General features: G+C 38.8%; 1 protein-coding gene across 3 annotated transcripts in view; it reads right to left on the bottom strand.

The window, feature by feature from the left end:
* The window catches only part of ctnnd2a (catenin (cadherin-associated protein), delta 2a), a 474,718-nt gene that overhangs the window by 212,078 nt on the left and 240,662 nt on the right, over positions 1-21,978 (bottom strand). For all 3 annotated transcript variants that reach the window (XM_051682873.1, XM_051682874.1, XM_051682875.1), the window contains one exon: positions 15,366-15,606. In XM_051682873.1, the coding sequence (XP_051538833.1) occupies positions 15,366-15,606 (241 nt within the window). The remainder of the gene's footprint in view (positions 1-15,365; positions 15,607-21,978) is intronic.

Below are 21,978 nucleotides of genomic sequence, written 5' to 3'. Positions count from 1 at the left end.
AATTGAAGCTCTATCTACAGTAACTACAAGATCTGATAAAAAATGAGCATATTCACCAAGGAAATCAGAATAAGGCCTGGGTGATCTATATACTGCAGCAAGGACAAAAGATGACAGAGTTTTTTTATTTATATCTGACGGTGTCACATTAAGCATTATTAGTTAAAAAGACTTAAACTTATATCCTCTCCTCTGAGTAAATCCAAAAACTTCACTGTAAAGTGTAGCAACACTTCCTCGACCCTTCAGATGAGGCTCATGTTTATAACAATAACCTGGGGGAGTAGATTCATTTAAACTAATATATTCATCTGGTTTAAGCCAGGTTTCGGTCAAACCGAGCACATCCAAACTATGATCTGTAATAATTTTATTTACAATTAGTGCTTTGGTTGAAAGAGATCTAATGTTTAGTAGCCCTACCTTCATGTGATGTTTATCTTTAATTTTGTTGTTTTTTTCAAGTTTGACCTTAATCAAATTTTTTCTAAATTATTTAGTGAGAGTTTTGTGTTTGGTAGTACAGACACAGTCTCTATGTGATATCTAGGTGATATAGTCTCTATGTGTTTATGTGACCTGTTTGACGTCTCAAGGCAGCTAGCAGACATTTGGATTAACCAGTTTATCTGCTTCCTGACCTGGGCCCCAGTTAGTTAAATACTATCAGAATCAGAATCAGCTTTATTGCAAGTATGCTTACACATACAAGGAATTTGTCTTGGTGACAGGAGCTTCCAGTGCACAACAATACAAATCAGCAACAAGACACAGACATCTCAGTGGGTGCATCACTGAGTGGGGAGAATCGATTGGAAACCCTAACAGGAACGGGAGAGTGGTGTCACCAAACGCCCTGCTGCGGGGGCTCTAGAGCCGGAACCAAAGTGTGTGTGTTGCTCGCTGTACTACCCACATCCGAAACAGTATCTACCAACTTCTCTTTCTCACTGACCTCCATTTGCGTTCGGATGCGTGTCTCTAACTCATTAACCTTCTCCGTCAGATTGACTAATTCCTTACATTTATGTGAATCCCTCACTGCTGATGGAAGAAGCTATAGTAAACATGTGACATGCAATGACGGAAGAAATAACATAAGAGGATTCCGTGACTTACCGCAATTGTTTGTTGTTGTTGTTGGTTGTTCCTGAGAGGTGAGGGTTTGAGATTGATGTGAATTCCTCACGCAATTGTTTGTTGTTATGGTTGTTCTTGATAAGCAGTGCTTTGAGATCGATGCAATAATCAGTGTAACACAGAGGAGAAAAATGGGTGCGCACTCTTTAATCGCAATAAAAATAGAAAGCAGATGCACACGGAAAATGCACGCAGTTGAATCGCAATAAGAGAATAATGCGGGGAAAATCCGATGCAAAGCTGAAAACAGATAGATAAGCGATGCTAAAAAAGATAGCAGGCTACAAACACAGACACAAGCTAGGCGCCAGGTAAAATACACACAGATAAAATAGTAGAAAAGTGGAAAAACCCGAAACACGCGGTAAATTGACAAAGGATAAAATTATGAACATATAAGAATAAGAATAAGCAATGCTAAGCAGGCTAGCAGCATGGTCTTTGTGAGCTCCGCGTGGACCTCAGACAAGAATGGAGCACTCCTCCGGACCGCGGTCTGTTGAGGATGGCTGGTTTGCAAAAAACATTCATCCAGGCGAGACTTTCCTGGCTCTTCTGGGGGGGACCACTCAAGACCGAGCTCTTCAACCGCCCTCGCGAGAACACGAAGAAGCTCCTTGTCCATGGTGTGTGCACATTCTTCACCCTCGCTGGAGCTGTGAGTGGCACAGCATCATCCCCATCATCAGAGCTGCCAAACGTATCGAGGCTGTGTGCTCCAATAGAGGGCCAGAGCTCATCACGTGCATATTGCACAGACGAGGATGTTTGGGTGGCTCGCAGGGCTTGCGCCGGCATGAGATCCTCCTCTAATTCTTCCAGCTCAACCTCACTGCCATACCTCCTCATGTGGTCGTTTGGGACTTAACACAGAAGATGCAGGTGGGAGGGTGCAAGAGGTTGGATCTTCCCTCAGTACGAGGTCAATCCTAGAGTGCAATGTCCAGAGATTCATGCCCTCGCGGTGAGGGCAGTCTGTCTCCATGAGAGCTGCTTGTGCTTGGGCACAGCCCAGGCAATGAACACAGCTCTCGTGCTCATAAGGCGGCGGGATATGCTGTTCTCATAGGGAACACTAGTAGAACAACCCTTTAAAAAGATGCGTATCATGTAAGCGGCTATTTGGTTAAAACTGTATATATATATATATATAAAGGATACAGTAACTCCAGACAGAGCGCTGTGGGAAGCAGATAGGAGTTTCAATGAAGTGCCGTGTTAATCAAAGACGAGCGTCTGAAGCAAAGAACCAGTTCACCGAGAGCGTCTTTGACGGCGATGTGGAGAACTCTTCACTGGAACACAGGTCTCTCGATGCAGGTGCTGAGCACAGGCGATGAGTTGTCCTGTTCGCGTCTTGCCGAGAAGTTCCATCAGCTGTAAGTGTATCTTGACGGCAAGCAGAGAGGTTTCCAAGACGAATACAAAGTTTGTAGTCTTGAAGGAAGAAAATTCTGAAGAAATGGTGACTGAGCACCCGCTTATATAGGCCAACTGCACGCCTGAAGGGGTGGGGCTCAGACATTATTGCCAATCAGAGGATTGGCGTGATTGTATAAGGGTTTCAGCAAGGTTGTGTAGAAGGACACTCCCCATAGTGCTTACAGCAATGTCTCGTTCCCTTCATCTCAGGAAACCGAGGTTACATGTGTAACCAGAGATGCTTTTGCAGCACGGACAGTAAGGGTGTCTTCACAATTGGTTGGATTGCTTGGACTGAACCAGAGTTTGTTTCCTCCCTTTGCCCCTGCTGGTCACTGTTCACATCATATTTTTTGGGTCCAAACCATGGTCCGATTACATCATCAACGTGAGTACAAGCAGCAGCTGTTTAAAACTGTAACTAGGTAACAACTCAAGAAGACATGAGCTTCACAGTGTTATTAAAGTATTCGTCTCTTTGGATTTACTACCAGAACTTTACATGCACAGATGACACTTGTGTTTGTCTGTCACAGACAGACAATGTTGAGTGAACTGAATTGAAAGAGAACTAGCTTATACTAGCATACATTTCCATGCTGGTTTGGTGCTGGTCTAGCTGGTCTCATTTGTTTCTCATTAGACATTTTAGAAACATCTGAGACAAAGCTGAGCCAATAACTGGGAACTCTCCTGAAAGGCTACTGAGCTATAAAAGAAACCTCTGAGCAATAACATGTTCTTCTTGTACAACATGTGCCAACATTTTTCTTTTGCCTAAAAAAAAAAAAAAAAAGAAAAAAGAACTGAACTGAACTGAACGACAATGCCCCAGCATGCTTGCTTGGCTAATGCCCATTGTTTCAATCACAAAGCACTTGCAGCTGAGTCACACTGGAGTCAAGGGTGTATAATGTTTTTCATTGTGTGTTAACACAGGATCAACCCACCTGTCCACTGTGCTTCATTATTCAATTTCAAATACATTCCTTTATTGGAACACATCTACATGCTGTGCTTTACCAGTGAAACCATCATTCTGAATAATACAGAGCATCATAGGTGCCACTTCTGTTTTGCTATTAACACCTTCCTCAGGTTAGAGGTTTCTCAAGCAACTGAACATAGACGTGAGGGCAATGGCACACCCAAGGTCTTCATGAAGGAAAACCACAGCAGGGTGATTTATTAAGTCAAGGTTGGGTTAAGGATAGCATGGCTGGGGTAGAGGCCATGAGTCTCCAAGACTGTATTCAATATTGGAGGCATTTATAAGGGTGTGCTCCTGATGCACTACAAGTGACTTACTGTCTACAAATATTAGGTGAAATAGTGAGTTTAAATTACCTTTTCCCCTTCCCTTGACACTCTCTGCTTCTTGGATTACATTTTTCAAGACGTTTGTTGTAATGGATAATGGGCTAACCCTGCAAAGCATCACATATGATGCTGCCTTAGATTTTGGTTTTATAAGAACACATAATTTAAGGTGCTTACTAAGGTAACAGGTGTGGCCAAAGCAATCAGAATTTTCACCTTGTGGGCAAATAAAAAGGGGGCGAAAAGAATCCCATAGATGTACATTGAATGAGGGACATGAACCTTTTCTAAGGACCAGAAAAAAATTGAGACTTGGGGGTGGGCACTTTAGACATGGGCCAGTAAGCAACTGCCAAACAATATCTTAAAAAACACACAAAACATCCTAGCAACCACCTAGCAATGCCATAGCTACAACCTAGATGACTCTAACATCATGGCAGCAAATTTTGCACGGGCAAGATCTACTTACATACTCTACACAAAATATAAATAAAATAAAAAATAGTTTTGCTGCCTATTGTATAAAACAGCTGTTGCATGGAGAGCATACCAATGATAGCTAAAATGTGGCCTTGGTAGGCAGCTCTTTATGTTTTAGGACATATTCTCACGGTATACTGTCAGATAAGGGAAACTCGATTAAAAAACACTGTGGCACAATGGTTTTGCTCTTCACATGAGTAAAACAATATTAAGAGCCTGCAATACACCAACACGCACTAATCATGCCAACGGGAATGCTTTTGAAATGACTTAATAATGGTGAATGTTCCATAGCCATCGAAATAAAAATGCTTTCTAAAAACTAGCCCAGCGCCACTGTGTGCAAGCTGCTTAATGCATCAGATTGCTACTCTGCTACAGCAATGCATTTCTGAAGGCTGACCTCGAATTACACAGACCCTCCACAGAATAATACCAGCCACCCTTTCGAGAGCACTGCAGGTCTCACTCTTTATATTACACATCCTTAGGCAACCACTCAAGGGAATCACCTTTTCCAGGTCTAAGTGCTCGGGCACAAGGTGCTTTTCTGTAAATCACAGCTTGCATTTGTATGTCAATGCCGCTCCCTCAAGAAGCATCCTTTTGTCCCTGAGAGAACAAGGAAAGCACTCGAGTAAGGGGTGCCGGAACCAGGGTGTTTTAGCCCACTCAACTGAACTTAGTCAGCTGATATAAAAATACAGTATTAGGGCTGGGTATTGAAACAGATTTCCCAATTCGATTATGAATCACAAGCTCTCGTTTCGATTTGTTTCCGATCTCGATTCGATTCATATGGGTACATTTCTGTTACAATGTCCATTTTGCTTACATATAAAATAAATGATCTATCAGCTAATGCTGTTAAATATAAAGGAACATTCTAGACAACCATTCTAGTTACAATTAGAAAATATTAATTTTACAAATTACATTTTAACATTAGTTTTTCATCAAATTGGTTACATTCCAAAATACATTTTAACATTTAAATGTTTTTAAATTCAGTCTATTTCATCAATGAATGTCTTGAAATTGCATATATTATGTTGCATATACATTTTTTGTTACATTTTTATTGTTTACTTGCATAATTTGTACTATTTACAAGTATTTACACTGATTTGTAGAACACGTTTAATCGGTTCTGTCTCTTTAAGACTAGCGGCATCAGACAGTAAGCACATGTAATGAGAGAAGGTGTGCGTAATTTTTTTAGCACATCCATGTGTAATTAGAATTAAATGTTTTTTTATTTATTTTGTATTTTGTATTTTTTTATTTTTTTATCAACAACTGACTGTAAAAACAGAAAGGGTATTAAAAGAGACATCATTCAATGACATACAGATCCGTGGATCACGTCTTTGGACAAACAGAACGAGTTAAACAAAACTTTTACTCTCGACATGCAGTGAAAGGACCTCTGTGCTAATAACTTCTTCTCCACTATACTACACAATCACCTGTGAGTGAAATCTGAACATTTACTAGCCAGTGACTAATCATAGACATTTTTAGTCGCATAGCGTGAGATTTGGTTGCACATGCGAGTGATTTACTTGCATTATAGAAGGTTGCCACATAGAGTGAAAGATCGATCTTGGGATTTAAGAATTGATATCAAGATTGTTCAAATGAACATTGTGACGCAATGGAGAATCGATATTTTTACCCAACCCTATACAGTATGTATGGCTAATGGATTGCATTAAAAGCACATTTCTGATATAGGTTGTAATTTAATATAGTTTTAGCTCCTTATATTTCAAACAGTTAAAAGTGCATTTTTGTCCCTAGGGATGTAACGGTTCACTCCTTTTCTCGATACATTGATTATAAATCCAGTCGATTCATATGCATCAATCCTAAAAATATTATTTTTAAATAGTGAATAAATTATGTTGGTCGATAATCATTTTATAATGCTCAAAATAATAAATAAAAAAAATCTATTCAAATTGCGAAGTAGTTTACACTACTATACTAAAAATATATACTTACTAAATAAATTGTTGCATATGCAACAGGATCGTGGCAGCTCTCAGTGAAACTTCTGAGCACCTAATGTCAACCATGTCTTATTTTTCTTGCCTATGATACTTGTATTTAAAGAATCTAATAAATTTAATGTATTTAAAGAATCTAATAAATAAAAATTAAAAAATTAAAAAATACTGAATCAATCATGGTAACTGAATCAAATCAAATTGTATATTGAGTCAAATTGAATCACTCTCATTTTGCAGAAATCCCTTTTTTTTTATCAGATCAAAAAACTGTGAACCGTGAATCAAATCGATTCTGTGTCAACCCAAAGATTTACACCTCTATTTGTCCCACATTAAAAAAAAAAAAAAGCAGATCCAAGCATCTTATCTATAGATCAATTTAATTCTCTGAATCACAGGGTATCTAGAAAACGATAGTCCAGAAAGGAACATTTCTGGAGGTGGGAAAACCATTAAAATGGTGCCAAATCTCCATCAATCTACTCACCAAAGCAAACTTTACTTTAGAGTTATTGTATTCTAGAAGGTGAAATGATGAAGTCAGATAGAATGAACATCACACAAATCACTGTGATTAAAGGAGAGCAAACTTACATTTATGTAGAAAAATACTTTAATTGTTTAAATTATTTTCTGCATTTGATGTCTAACATTGTGATCTTTATTTCAAGTACCTGATGTTACAGTGTTGACATTTCAGTCTTGGTATCTTGGAGATAACCTCCACTATGGACTCATCTACATTTAGGTGTGTGAAAACAAAGCACAGCTCTTTGGTGCCTGAGTAATAATGACAGTGTTGAGGAGGAGGTTTGGACCTAAGCTTTGATCAATAGTAGGGGAAGGCGAAGGGCAGGCCCCTTTATTTTCAAAGGCAATCCATTCTTCTTTCCAGCTCTGCAGGTATACAGAAGCAAATCAATAAGCCCCACTCAATCACACTCATTTATCTTCATCCCTCAGTCTCCCTTCTTCTTCCATGTTTTCTGTGAACTGCAGATGGCTCATAACTCTGTTTATCACCCTGCATCAGCAACTGTAATGTGATAACGTCTGCTGAAGCCTTTCTCGCATACTCCATGCCAGGAGCTTTTCGCCATGAGTGCCCCCGATGCACTCATGGCTCATATTTTTATCCATATGATGGTCATTAATAACTCACTAATATGCTTTTCACACTCCCAAATACCTGTCTTAAATATATTTCAAGGCAGTTGTTCTAGCTGCATGTTAGATATTGCAATTACTGATTTCACACAACTCGGATAACTTGTGTGCTGTGGATTACAATTGTTTGAGAAAGTTTTGACACTTGGTTTGCATTTGTGAACAATTCGCAATTCTGTCTGTCATTAACTCTTACAGAGAGCGTTGTCAGTTATGCATGCTGTTGTTTTCCTCTGTGACATCCTGGTTAGACCACATGCTGTTTAATAAGCTAGACTGCCTTGGCTAACTAGCATTACCTGAAAAACCATACTATGTTTTGTTCAGCATGGCTATGCTGGTTCACCAGACAAACCAGCAACAAACCAGCCTAGACCAGCATGGGAACTGAATGCTGGTTAAGCTGGTCTTTTCAGCAGGGTAAATAAGTAATTTTCTCGAGAGGTCAAGCTAGAAAGAACTGTTGCACATACAGCAACAAGTGGCGATCAGTGCTTAGGTCACCAGCCAAAACCATTACAGTGTGAATGACTCAACAGCTTCAGTCTTGCTCATTCATGAGTGTGGAGCACTCCTATTGTTTTGTTGTCTTTGTTTGTTTGTCCTGTGTTTAGTAATCTTTTTCCAGTCAGTTTTACCAGAGACGAACTGAACAGTGTGTGCAATACACAGTTTAGTCTTTTTTTATATTTATCCAACACATCCAACCTCTTCTGCCATTTCATTCCTCTGAAGAAAAAAACAAAAACATTTGCACTGTACATAACAGATTTGTATTTGCACTGTACATAACAGATAACAGATCTGTATTAGATTGCACTACATATGTGTATGTGTGTATTTATGTATGTGTGTGTCTGTGTGAGTATGTACGTATGTGTATAACTATTTTTTATTTTTTATTATTATCTATGTCTTGCTGCTGTTATTGTATTGTTTTTATATTGTTGTACACTGGAAGCTCCTGTCACCAAGACAAATCCCTTGTATGCGTAAGCATACTTGGCAATAAAGCTGATTCTGATTCTGTAATAGACTAAAGAGCTCTCATCCTCATTCTGCTGCTAATGCTAAAGGTCCTTTCACATGACTCACACCAACTTTCCCCAGTGCATTGAATTCTATGGACCAAAGTGCCAAGCTACAGTCAAGTGCTGAAACTCAAAGTTCAAACAATTTAAACTTTGACCCTGTTTGCCATGGAACTTTCAAAGTGCAACCAACATTACCAGACAAATCACATGATGTTTCGTCACGTGGGTGGTGCCGGTGCAAAAATGTACAGTACAACATATTACTGAAGGCATATGACATTCAAAGAAAAAAACATTTGAAGTGTCCTTTTTTTTTGTGATTTTCCAAAGCAACCAGCGGGCGTTTTTTTGCTGTTCTTAAACCAAACACACTCACTGAGCACTTTATTAGCAACATTATAGTCCTAATAAAATGCTGTTGTAGCCCATCTGCCTCAAGTTTTGATGTGTTATTCATTCTGAGATGCTGTTCTGCACACAACAATTGTACAGAGTTACTGTAGCTTTTCTGTCAGCTCGAACCAGTCTGGCCATTCTCTGTTGACCTCTGTAGGGCTTTACTGGTTGTTTAGATCAGTGTTACTATCAGAAATAATTAATAATTATTTCTTTAGTTATTAATTAATATTTAAATTAATTAATTGAATATAACTCATTAAAACATCATATGGGGCTCCAGTAAATGTAGTGCGCTACGTTTAGGAGTGGGTTTGGTTATTAGCAATAATCAATAATTATCAAAGATAATTATTAATTATTAAAATCAATAGAACATTGATGAGAATCAATGTTAGCTTTTTTAATCCTTTAAATCAACAATTATCAAAGATAATCATTAATTGTTAACATCGATGAAACATTAATTAAAATTAACACTAGCTTATTGATCATTCAAATTCAAAAATCATCAAAGATAATCATCAGAATATTAATAAGGATTAACATTGACGGGGCACCACCCTGGAATCAGGGACTAATAACCAGATAGTATAACAGTCTCAATATTAGATTGTTTTCTTAGGAAAATCGACATCTGAAGAATATCGATTTTCGGGAAAAAAAACAATGAATGAAGACTTGAATCCGAGCACTGACATCCCGTCAGCATGACACAGGCGTATGCAAAAAAAAACAAAACACTTCTCTTTGTAATATAAACAAAGTTTATTTATGCAGTAATATCAAATAATAATTAATACAATGCAGTCAATAAACTTCCGACTTACAACTAAAAACTATACAGTGATATGATTAGATATGGAAATCAAAATAATCCTATAACACATGAGGGTGTGTGTGTGTGTGTGTGTGTGTGTGTGAGAGAGAGTGAGTGTGTGTGTGTGTGTGTGTGTAAGGAGGGACGCGCACAAAATGGCAGACGTGACTCTCGTGGAGAGTATGTCACGCGAGACTTCCGGCCAGGGAATATGGCCGCGAATGTGAGCGGAGAGAAACCAGTCAATGGCGTCTACTAGTTACCGCATGTATCCACTTGTACGATAGCTTAGGGACAAAGATGAGCTTTATCACAAAGCTATCTACGAGCCAAAAATGTGTGCCAGAATGTTTGTGAGGGGTCGTGCGTGTGTGTGTGTGTGTGTGGTTAGTACGAGAGAGAGAGAGAGAGAGAATTAAGTGACGGCCCCAAAGCCGATTTCGCGATCATGGGAAAGAAATTTATCACTCACAGACGCGGTGGACGGCTCGTAAACAGTCCCGCATTCTTTGATTCTTTAATGGATAAACTCAGTTTTCCGGTCTCACCTGTGATGGCGAAAATGCACAACAGTCCAATTTGGTTGGACCACTGTAGAGCCGAGGAGGGCGGGGCCGGGCTGGAATGACGCACGCCCGGTCCCCAATCAGCCTGATGGGGCGCGCGAGGGATAAAGGCGGCCGGGGACGACTTCCATCCATCTTCAATCTTCAAACTTCAATCCCGGGTTTCGGCACCAGTGGAAAGGAGGAGGCGAGAACCGGCTTGACAATTTAAATAATAATTTAATAAACAACTCAAACAAAAACACACAACTATAAACACACAGTACAGCTGCCTGTCATTCTCTCTCCCTTGAACTGTCGTCCCCGGCCACCTTTATCCCTCGCGCGCCCCATCAGGCTGATTGGGGACCGGGCGTGCGTCATTCCAGCCCGGCCCCGCCCTCCTCGGCACTACAACCACAATACAGCAAATCAAATTTGTGATAATGAATACCCTGAGTATTAATAATGAGCGGACATGGCAGTCCGTAAACTGTACAAGAAAAAAGCTTGAAACACAAGAATAACACACTATAATATTCTATCTCTGCCCAGACATAAACCTCTTACTTGAATCACATGAGGATGCAGGTGGAATGTGTGTTCCTCCATCCTTTAACTCAGACTCGGTTCCTCGAGGCTTGGGTGATGACGGGAGGCCGTTTCCTCGCTCTGTTGGCGGGCGGTACGGCTGCTGATTCTCGGCGGGCTGGCGGAGAAATCAGAAATGTCGACTTGATTGAAGATGGAAGAGAAATCTTTAATCTCTTCACTTCTGCAGGCAAACGGATGAAGATGCGGATTGCTCGGAGGCCTCCTTCGGATCCATTAGAGTGTTCTGTTGAACACAGAGTAATCTCAACTCGTCCAGCGAGATGGAGATTGTATGGCCACAGTTTCAAGTCGGACGTTACTTCCTTGTGCCACGAGACTGCACCCGAGAGCAGCGATGAGCTGTGTCTACCCACGGCGAGCAAAGTTGCTGGAAGCAAATCCCGGAAGCATTTCAGAGGTATTTCTACTCCTGATGATGTCATGGTTGAGGTGCGTTCTGTTGTGTGCCTCATCCAGTAGGAGCTGAGAGTTCGAACCTTTAGTGAGTAAGGCTTCATGGGATTTGTAGTCTGTTTCGGACTCCCTTTGTTTGATTTTGGCGTGATTTTTATCAGTACAATTTATGACTTATGTGGGGGGCTGAGTTAGGTTTTACGACTGTGTTAGGCCTGCCTTTGTCTTCTATCTGAATACATGAGGCCCAAAACCTCTATCATCATATCAACTCATATCATCATCAACAAGGTCTTTCCATCCACAGAACTGCTACTCACTGAATGTGTTTTGATTTTGGCACCATTCTGAGTATACTCTAGAGACTGTTGTGCATGAAAATTCCAGGAGATCAGCAGTTACAGAAATACTCAAACCAGCCCGTCTGGCACCAACAATCATGCCAAGATCGAATTCACTGAGATCACATTTTTCCCCCATTCTGATGGTTGATGTGAACATTTACTGAAGCTCCTAACCTGTATCTACATGATTGTGCACATTGCACTGTGGCCACACAACTGGCTGATTAGATAATCGCATGAATAAGTAGGTGTACAGGTGTTCCTAATAAAGTGCTCAGTGTGTGTAAATATTATTTCTCTCATTTGCTTCATAATTTTCACTGTTTAAGGGTGTATACCTCCCATTTTTTTCGAACTTGCAACCACTTAATATTAAACTTCCTGTGCTTTTCCTGTGAAGGTCAAATTGGTGCATAGCATTTGAATTAAAAGGTGTGTTGAATCCAAGAAGCAGGTCATGTGAAAGGGACTTAATACTATCAAGCTTAATTTCTCTATATGATAAAAAGACCAAAAGCAGATCATAGGGGCTTTTTTATCAGGCAATAAAGAATTTGGAGGAATTTCATCTAATGAATCAGCCTATCAAATTTTATTTCTGCTTCACTGACAATGTCTTTGTTGATGTTGTTTATTTTTTGCACTGAACAGAACTTATGTTTTAGATCTGACTGCTGCAAATAAACTAAACAAAAATTTAAATATTTGTAGAGTAAACATATAGTATGTAGCCTTCAGCTCTTCAGAGACCAACAACACAGAATAGCACCCAAGCATAGATATCATTATACTAGACTGCAGTAGCTTTTCTTAGCCTAACCAAGTGTCAACAGTACTCAATACTAATTATCTACTGTTGAGCATTTCAGGAACATGAACGTCCCCCACTGTAACACTGAGCAGATGAGGGGCCACTTTGCATAACGATAATGTGTGATCAACCCTATCCAATTAAAGTCTGCAACCCATTGAGAAAAAACAGTTATTAATAATTTAATTAAAAGGATCACACATATCAAAGGCCCTCTTTGAAAATAAATGAAATGTTTGATTATAATTTAATGGTATTGAGAAAATGGGTGAATTTTAACCTGGAAAAATTAGTAATGAAAACTGGCGATCTTGTAATGATGCTTATCAAAGTCAACATTGAATTTTAGAACTTGAAATATATATTTAAATGGACCTAGCAATTAAGATGAGTCTTGGTCACTGAAAGCTACACTATGTAAAATGTTTTTGTTAGAAATGAACAAAATTTCATTAATGAGCAAGTACACCAACAATCTGTCTTCCAAACCATGTTTTTGCCTTACCCCGATTTACTATGGAGAGCCTAAAATAATGATTTATATATTAGAGCTGTAGGGACAGATTTGGCAGAAAATTGCATACTTCCATCATTCAACCATGCATGTTTATGTCATGTCCTAAATAAAGAAAAATAAGGTCCAGCTACTACAGTGCATGTATATGTGCGGTGATAGGTGTGGTAGTAGTTTGAAGTTGAAAGCTTGTAGCCACAACAAATGAGCGACACTGACCTTGGATCATTCAAAAAGGGAGTCCTCTGGGGAATCACTAATTTTCTAAATAAATAAACCTCGAAACAAGAAGAGTCTCCAAGGAAAAAGGGAAAGCGACAGACCCCGTAATAAAACACGAAACAACATCGGATTAGCTTTTCAGAGGTGGTGACAACTCCGAGATCTTAAAGGACTTAAAACCGACCCAGAGACAGAGACCCCTGCTGGACAGGTAAGATATTTAATTGGACCAATAGTTAGCCAGGTAGCTCTCTTAGCGCAGTAGTTCGTTAGACAGTGTTAGCCACTCGTTAGGCATTTTATTATGGATTGTCGTACTGCATTGCTTTAAGTTTCAGTTACCTTGGTCTATTTGCCTGCTAGCTAAGTTATAACAGTTTTCACCGTTTGTCATTTTTGCCTAACATTTGTAATGCTATTTATTTGAAAACGACCGTTTTCAATAAGTCAAAACAACAGCGGAAGATATGCTACTTACCTGCTCATAAGACATTTTTCGGATATTCGTCTTTTTCTTCATTTTGTTATTTATTTATTGAGTGGGGAGGGGGATTTTTTTGTCATCAGATACGTTCGCTCTGATAAGATGATTACCTGTAAAGGTGATTACACCTGTTTTTCTCAATCCATCAGATTAATCCACGCAGAAGAGCAGTCGAAGCCCAATTAACGTAATTGTTACAATGTTCCCCCGCAAGTAACTTGCAGTTTTATGTTTCAACCGTTAGAGGGCCAAATCTTCACATAAAGTACTTTTTCTATATGCACAATTCAGTGTTTTCTACAGAAGTCTAGTTTTTGCAGCATTCAGTGGTGCAGGAAACACAGTCACAAAAAATAAATACTGTTGACACATTGCCACAGAAGCTTCAAAATCTGCTACATTACTGTAACCATGAAAGTGTTTTTTTTTTTTTTTTTTTTGGTTTAAGTCTTAAAAGGGATAGTTCACTCAAAAATGAAAATTCTGTCATCATTTACTCTCCCGCATGTTGTACCAAACCTATATGACTTTCTTCTGTGGAACTTCTGTAGAACACAAAAGGAGATGACAGGCAGAATGACAGCCTCAGTCACAATTCACTTTCATCGCATGGAAAAAAGACTCAGTGAAACTGAATGACGACTGAGAATAACATACAGCCTAACGTGATAGACTTCATTAAGATAAAGGTAGTGACTCTGGCTATGTTCAGAATAGCATACTAGCTTACTACTCTTAATATTGCTGCAGTATACAGTATGTATAGTATGCAGTGTGCAATTGTTCTGTATTCATAGAATCCCCTGATGACCTACTGTATTTTCCAAAATGAGTAGCACAGAACTTACTGTCTGGAATACTGTATTCCACAATGCAATGTACTTGCCGCATTTGTACCAGACTGCAATATTTTAAGATATTTTTGCACAAAATAAATATAAATGCAAAATAATAACTGGACACAACTCACTGCTTTAAACATGAAACATCATGAGGTCATGTGATCAACAGTGAGGTCATGTGACAATGCAGCATACTACTGTTTCAAAGGTTTATCTTGTTATAATGCCTGCTGTTTCACTTACAATTTTTAAAATATAATAGGCGGTGTGCATACTATGCAGTATTCAGAAAGTCGTAAGCTTTTATCCAAACGGAAAATTTTCACTGCATCGAGTTCGATATATCTGGTGGACCAAGTCATCCTGCTTTCTGTGCAAAAGATATGGCATATCACAAGCTTACAAGAGCTATTGACATTGTACTTCAAATATACAAGCAGATTTGTACTGAATTTTTGTCAGAAATCTCTAAACCAACACAAATACATTCACACACACACACACAAACACACACACACACACACACACACACACACACACACACACACACACACACACTCATTCAACATCTGAAAACCCCTTTAGCAGACATACTAATGGCTCTTCCAGCTGAGATTGGATCAATATGTGTACATTTGCCATCTGCACCTGGCATGAGTGCTACTATGACTCAGATTCAAAAAAAAAATAATAATAATAATAAATAAATAAAAATAAATAAATAATAAAAAAATAAAAAAAATAAAACAATTATATATATTTACACACACTGTATATTATAGTTTGCAGACTCACCTGGGATCCTTCTGGATGCTGTCTATGGAAGGTGAGCGGGCCAGGGTGCCCTCTGGTGGCAGGGCAGGACCAGATTTGCTGTATGGAGACTCCACAGAAGAGCAGTATGGCAACGTGCGGTAAGTGTCAGTATAATTGGCGCTCTGGCCGGAGGCGTAGCTGCCCCTGGGAAATGTCCCTGTGGCATTCTGACTTCCTGTTCGCTGCAAGGGTACGGAGTCAACACCAGGGGAGGATGGGGCTATAGCAGGAGAGTAGGGACAAAACAAGAAGTTCAGGAACTGTTCACAGAACTTGTTCATTAGGTCTAGGTAGAGGAACAATGACAAGACAGTGAATGACAGTGAGGATATGGACAACCAGACAAAGACACGGTATAATGAAAGAATGATAGACAAGGAGGGAGTAAAAAGGAGAGGAAGAGAGTCAAATGACATCAATGAAATGCTCTATAAAAAGTACAAAATGTTGAGAAGTAATTATTGCTATGGTTTTTTCCATTATCACATTGTAAGACATTCTATTAAATATTGGAATCCAATAACAAATATAATGATTTTGCACTATTTTAGGTCACTAATTAAATTTGTGACACTGACCATATTAACTCCTTTGTAAGAAAGGTCAGATTTCCTTCCTTCTTCTTAATACAACCTCAATTCTGAAAAAGTTGGGACAGTATGAAAAATGCTAATAAAAACAAAAATGAGTAATTTGTATTTCTTATATTCACCCTTTGCTATATTGAAAGCACTAAACATTATATGCTGTTTTACCTTGTGAATTTCATTGTTTTTTTTTGTTTTTTTTGTTTTTTGAAAATGTACAGTAATTTCAAATCAGATGATTGCAACACACTCCAAAAAAGTTGGGACTGTCGAGTTTTTACCACTGTGAAACAGCACCATTTCTTCTAATAACACTTATTAAGCATTTGGGCACTGAAGACACAATTTTGTTCAGTTTAGAAAATGGAATTTTCCCCCAGTCATCCATTATGCACGTCTTCAGCTGCACAATTATACGGGGTCTTTGTTGCTGTGTGGTGTGCTTTATAATGCGCCACCCATTCTCAATTGGAGACAGGTCAGGAGACTGCAGGCAGGCCAGTCTAGCATCCACACTCTCTGCTTATGCAGCCATGCACTTGTTATCCAGGCAGTATATGGTTTGGTGTTGTCCTGCTAGAAACTGCAGGGATGTCCCTGGAAAAGACGTGCTGTATGGCAGTACATGTTGCTCCAAATTTGTAAATATCTGTCTGCATTAATGGTGCCCTCACAGATGTGCGAGTTACCCATGCCATTGGCACTGACACACCCCTGGCCCATACAGACACTGGCTTTTGGACCTGATGCTGATAACAGCTTGGATGGTCCTTTTCCTCTTTGGCCTGGAGAGCATGACAGCTGTGTTTTTCAAAAACTATCTGAAATGTGGACTCGTTGGACCAAACAACATGGTTCCACTGTTCTTCTTTCCATCTAAGATAAGACCGAGCCCAGAGAAGTCAGCAGCGCTTCTGGATAGTGTTGATGTATGGCTTCTGCTTTGCATAGTATAGTCTTAACTTGCATCTGTGTATGCAGCGGTGAGTGGTGTTGACAACAAAGGTTTACTAAAGTAATCCCAAGACCATGTTCATGATATCCATTACAGATGATCGACATTTTTTAAGACAGTGACATCTGAGTGATCTTGCCCTTTACGCACCGAGATCTTTTAACTATATTGTGCACTGAATTGCCCAAAATCCTTCCAATTTGTATTTGGGGAACATTGTTCTCAAAGTGCTGGATTATTTTCTGAAGCATCTGTTGACTTAAAGTAAGTCAATTTACGATCCAAGAGATAACATCACAGGTCATTTTATTCTCTTTCATCTTATCTCAGTCCCTACCCCATCTCAACATGCGCACATGCATCTGAAAACTACCCAGTCTAACTTTCAAAAGTAGATTACTTTAACTGTGCATTTGTTTGGTTTTAAACATAGTGAGCTGATAGAGTATCCATTTCACTCAATATAAGGGTAATGTGGCAGCCACTGTCTGCTAGACAGTTACACTGGAGTGTCTCATAAATCTGAATGGCGAGTCGATCAATGGCAGGCTCTGAGTCTTTACCACAACACTGTCAGTGAGACCGTAAAACAGGACTATTTGTCACCAAACACAAAATGGCAACCTGGGAAAAAAGGGCTCCATGTATCTTCACAGACCATCCATGACTCTCTGGCTTCCTTTAAAGAAAATGTTACTCCTGCTCAGTATAGGCTAACAATAATTAGAGTGTGATATAGATGGAGGCTGTGGTTGAAAAAGCAAACAAGAGAGAGAGAAGAAATAGAGTGAGAGAGAAAAGTTGATTGATTTCATTAATGCCTCCTGTGCTTCCAGATATAATTAGAAGCTGACGGACAGAGGAACAGTAAAGTTCAGTGACCAGACAAGGCGCAAAAAAAGAAGTGTTACTAGAAGTGTGCAGAAAAACCATTGCTTGTATCTTTACTTCTTGGGATGACTAAACAATTCAATTTGTGTTCAAACAGAACCAGAAATGGGTCCAAACTAAACAAAATGCTTGTATTTAGATGTAAATGTATTCAATTTATAGTATAGTTGATGACGATAGGATGTCCATATAACACATATGCATTATCCAATTCCCATTGACTATTGCCATCTGGTTGGTGTGGCCAGCTCAGGTGGGTTCACAAGGCGACCAGCACAGGACGGGCAGGCTGGAAATGTGGCATCGTCGTGGCAGTGATTCTGAATATGCATCTATCAAATGATTTTACTATTATTTGGGAATATCCATTATTCAGTTTGAGGTCAATATTTGTACATTTTGGGGAAAAAAAGGTGTTCGGCTCACAGTTTTTTAATATAGTGAGGTGACAGAGAGTATCCATTTCGCTCAATTTAAGGGTAATGTAGGCTGTTTCAGAGTAAGGTGTTCAGCTTTGGGCATACCCCTACTCATTTCTAAAATGTGAAGACTGCAAATAACTCAAAGACTCTAACTGGTTTAGCACTGAAGGCCCCCAAGGCCTTGATTTACTGAAACTTGAACTGCATGCAAATGCATTTAGCAGGTGAACATCTATCTGTATATCATTAATTAATTACCAAACAACACTACTTACACTTCAAATAAAAATAGTCTCTAATTTAAACCAATGTAACCGGCTGTTTTGAATTTTTGACACAGTTTCAGATAGTGACGTCACACCAGCAAGGTCAATGACTGAAAGATAACTGTGTTTTAATGAACTATTCCTCATATAATCGAATAATGGACAGCAATGGACTCCAACATGTGTTATTTCATCTTGAAAGACTTTTTCAATCTAACAGGCTAAACAAGTGGTCACACAGTACATTTATGTGTGTATGTTTATGTGTTTGTGCACCACAACTAGCGGCAGTCATTATGAAGTGCTGTCACTCTGCCACAGTGCCAATGCTTTGAGAAACTGACCTGTCTGTGACCTTCACATTCCATTAGCTTATCTTATCAGAAAGGGTGTATGTTATGTGGCCTCATGCAGCACTATAGGGACAAGGGCTTTTTTCAATACAGCGTGAGATAAAATCACACACAAACTGACGAGGACACACACAACCTCACACAATGGCACAGAACAGGAGCTGGATAAAATCTTGCATATAATCTCGACAACCAGCTCATCTCATATCTATTATTTGTCATTGCTGATTGTAAACAATGCGAGACCAAAAAGTAATAAATATGAGACTGCATCTATTTTGCGTATAAAATGATTAATGGACCCCATAAAGAGTTCTGTGCCTTACTATAAAGCAGGTGTTTATTAACTCGCAATAGGATTCTCATCCTTTTCCATCTGTGAGACAATTTAATGGTCAGTTCCAGCAACAACTCAATAAATTTTTGTACAACTTTACAATCCAGCTAACTCTAGGGAGCAAAATAATAGCTACTGTAGACAGTATTTTACAGGAGTGGAGATTAATCTGACTAGATAAACATACAGAGAGCCTGACTGGCCTCTATCATTAAGAATGGTTGAGAATAAAATGGTACAATGGCTGATAAATACACCTCCCAGGGCATTGTGTGTTCACCATCTCATCTGAAACGTTGACAGTTTCTCTTATTAATTTTGTACAGAGGCTGTTAACGAGGGCCACTAGTCGATAATGTGCTTCATTGAATCCTGATATTTCCTGACAACAGGGTTTGACAATGTAATTCTTTAATGAACTCACATACTAATCCTTTTTACTGTGTTTTGCTTCCTGTGACACTGTATACATTGTTTCTTTAAGCCAGTTTGAAGCACACTTGTGAATAACAAACAGCTCCCCTCTCCTAATCTGTGTATTCTGACAGTAATCAGTCTATATGGCAACAGATAAAATCGTTTATGGATCTGAATATAAATACATCCACATGTTGTTGTTTGTCTGCCTCTAAATTGTCAATAACAGCCACAAAATAGATCACATCTTGAGCAGTGTTGGCACAGTGGCTGTACCTGAAGAGGCATATCTACCACGACACAGTGGGTTAACAGAGACTTTTTAATATGCCAAAGAGGCATGAATTTGTAAAACTTAATCACAGGAAACAATTAGATCTGGGTGATATTTAATGCTCACTAAATATTTGTAATGATTTTGCTGGCAATATACACAGCACATGTTCACCTGCTTATTCATGCAAATATCTAATCAGCCAATCATGTGGCAGCAGTGTGATGCATAAAATCAGGCAGATAGGGGTCAGGAGCTTCAGTTAATGTTCACATCAACCATCAGAATGGGGAAAAAAATGTGATCTCAGTGATTTCGACCATGGCATAATTGTTGGTGCCATGCAGGCTGGTTTGAGTATTTCTGTAACTGCTGATCTCCTGGGATTTTCATGCACAACCGTCGCTAGAGATAGTATGGTGCCAAAAAAAAAAAAAAAAAAAAAAAAACAACCAGTGAGTGGCAGTTCTGTGGACAGAAACACCTAGTTGATGAGAGAGGTCAACAGAGAATGGCCAGACTGGTTCGAGCTGACAGAAATTCTACGGAAACTCAGATAACCACTCTGTACAATTGTAGTGAGCAGAATAGCATCTCAGAATGCACAATATGTTGAACCTTGAGCGGGTGGGCTACAATAGCAGAAGACCACGTTGGGCACTTTATTAGGACCATCATGTTCCTAATAAAGTGCTCAGAAAGTGAAAAATTATGCAATTAATCGCAATTAAATAATGTTATTGACAAACAGCACACATTTTTACTTAATTTTACTGTTTTGCATTAAACATTTTGAACCTAATTTGCAACAATGGCAAATGGTTTTAAAAAATGATGGTTGCGTTGATTGAAATAAATAAATACATAAAAACACATCAGAGCAAACACAAATTTAAAAATATATATTAATCATAAATAAAAAGTTGAAAATTATTGATAGATTTTTTTTAAGCTTTCGCCCAGCCAAATTCTGCAGCTTCAAAGAATTTGGAGGTGGCACAGAGCCACCTCAGAGCAGACTTAACTGTGTGATATAAAGATGTCTTTGTAGAGTGTGGCCACAGGCAGCAGTTGTTTTACCAGATATTTCAAATACTTGGAATAGAAATATAAAAGAAATAAAGAATTAAGAGCAAGTGTAAGAGACCTTGACATTTCTATGAATGCATTACCACAACTACAGTAAGTGCATTCTTCTAGCAAAGAGGTTGAATATAATACATTCTCTCTTTCCGCTCTCTTTCAATCTTCTGGCTTCTTCAATGAACTGGCTTCTCATGGAGCAAACATTATAAATACTATGCTATTTCCAGAGAGTAGCATAGGATTTATAGACAACCGGAAGAGATTTTGGGGTAGACCTGACCTGCTAAAGAGATCCCTCCAGGGAAGGTGCCACTCTCCTCTCTAGTAATTTGGCTCATAGTCTTAATAGTCATAGTATTTGTCTAAATGGGGCCCAGGACAGGAACCAGACAAACTGGTTAATCCAAATGTCTGCTAGCTGCCTTCAGACGTCACACAGGTCACATAAACTACAACACAGAGACTGTATCACCTAGATATCATATAGAGACTGTGTCTGTTCCCTGAACTACCAAACACAAACCCCTCACTAAATAAATTATATATATATATATATTTTTTTTTATTAAGGTCAAACTTGAAAAAATAAAAATAAAAAAAATTAAAAATTAAGATAAATATCATATAAAGGTAGGGCTACTAAACATTAGATCTCTTTCAACCAAAGCACTAATTATAAATTAAATTATTACAGATTATAGTTTGGATGTGCTCTGTTTGACTGAAATCTGGCTTAAACTAGATGAATATATAAGTTTAAATGAATCTACTCCCCCAGGATATTGTTATAAAAATGAGCCTCGTCTGAAGGGTCGAGGAAGAGGTGTTGCTACAATTTACAGTGAAGTTTTTTGTGTTACTCAGAGGATAGGATATACGTTTAAGTCTTTTGAACTAATAATGCTTAACGTGACACCGTCAGATATAAATACAAAATCTCTGTCATCTTTTGCCCTTGGAATAGTCTATAGATCACCCGGGCCGTATTCTGATTTCCTTGGTGA

This window comes from Myxocyprinus asiaticus, chromosome 41 (genome assembly GCF_019703515.2).
Source record: "Myxocyprinus asiaticus isolate MX2 ecotype Aquarium Trade chromosome 41, UBuf_Myxa_2, whole genome shotgun sequence".
Classification (NCBI taxonomy): Eukaryota; Metazoa; Chordata; class Actinopteri; order Cypriniformes; family Catostomidae; genus Myxocyprinus; species Myxocyprinus asiaticus.
The sequence above is the reverse complement of the archived record's forward strand: the minus strand, read 5'-3'. Positions and strand labels throughout refer to the sequence as shown.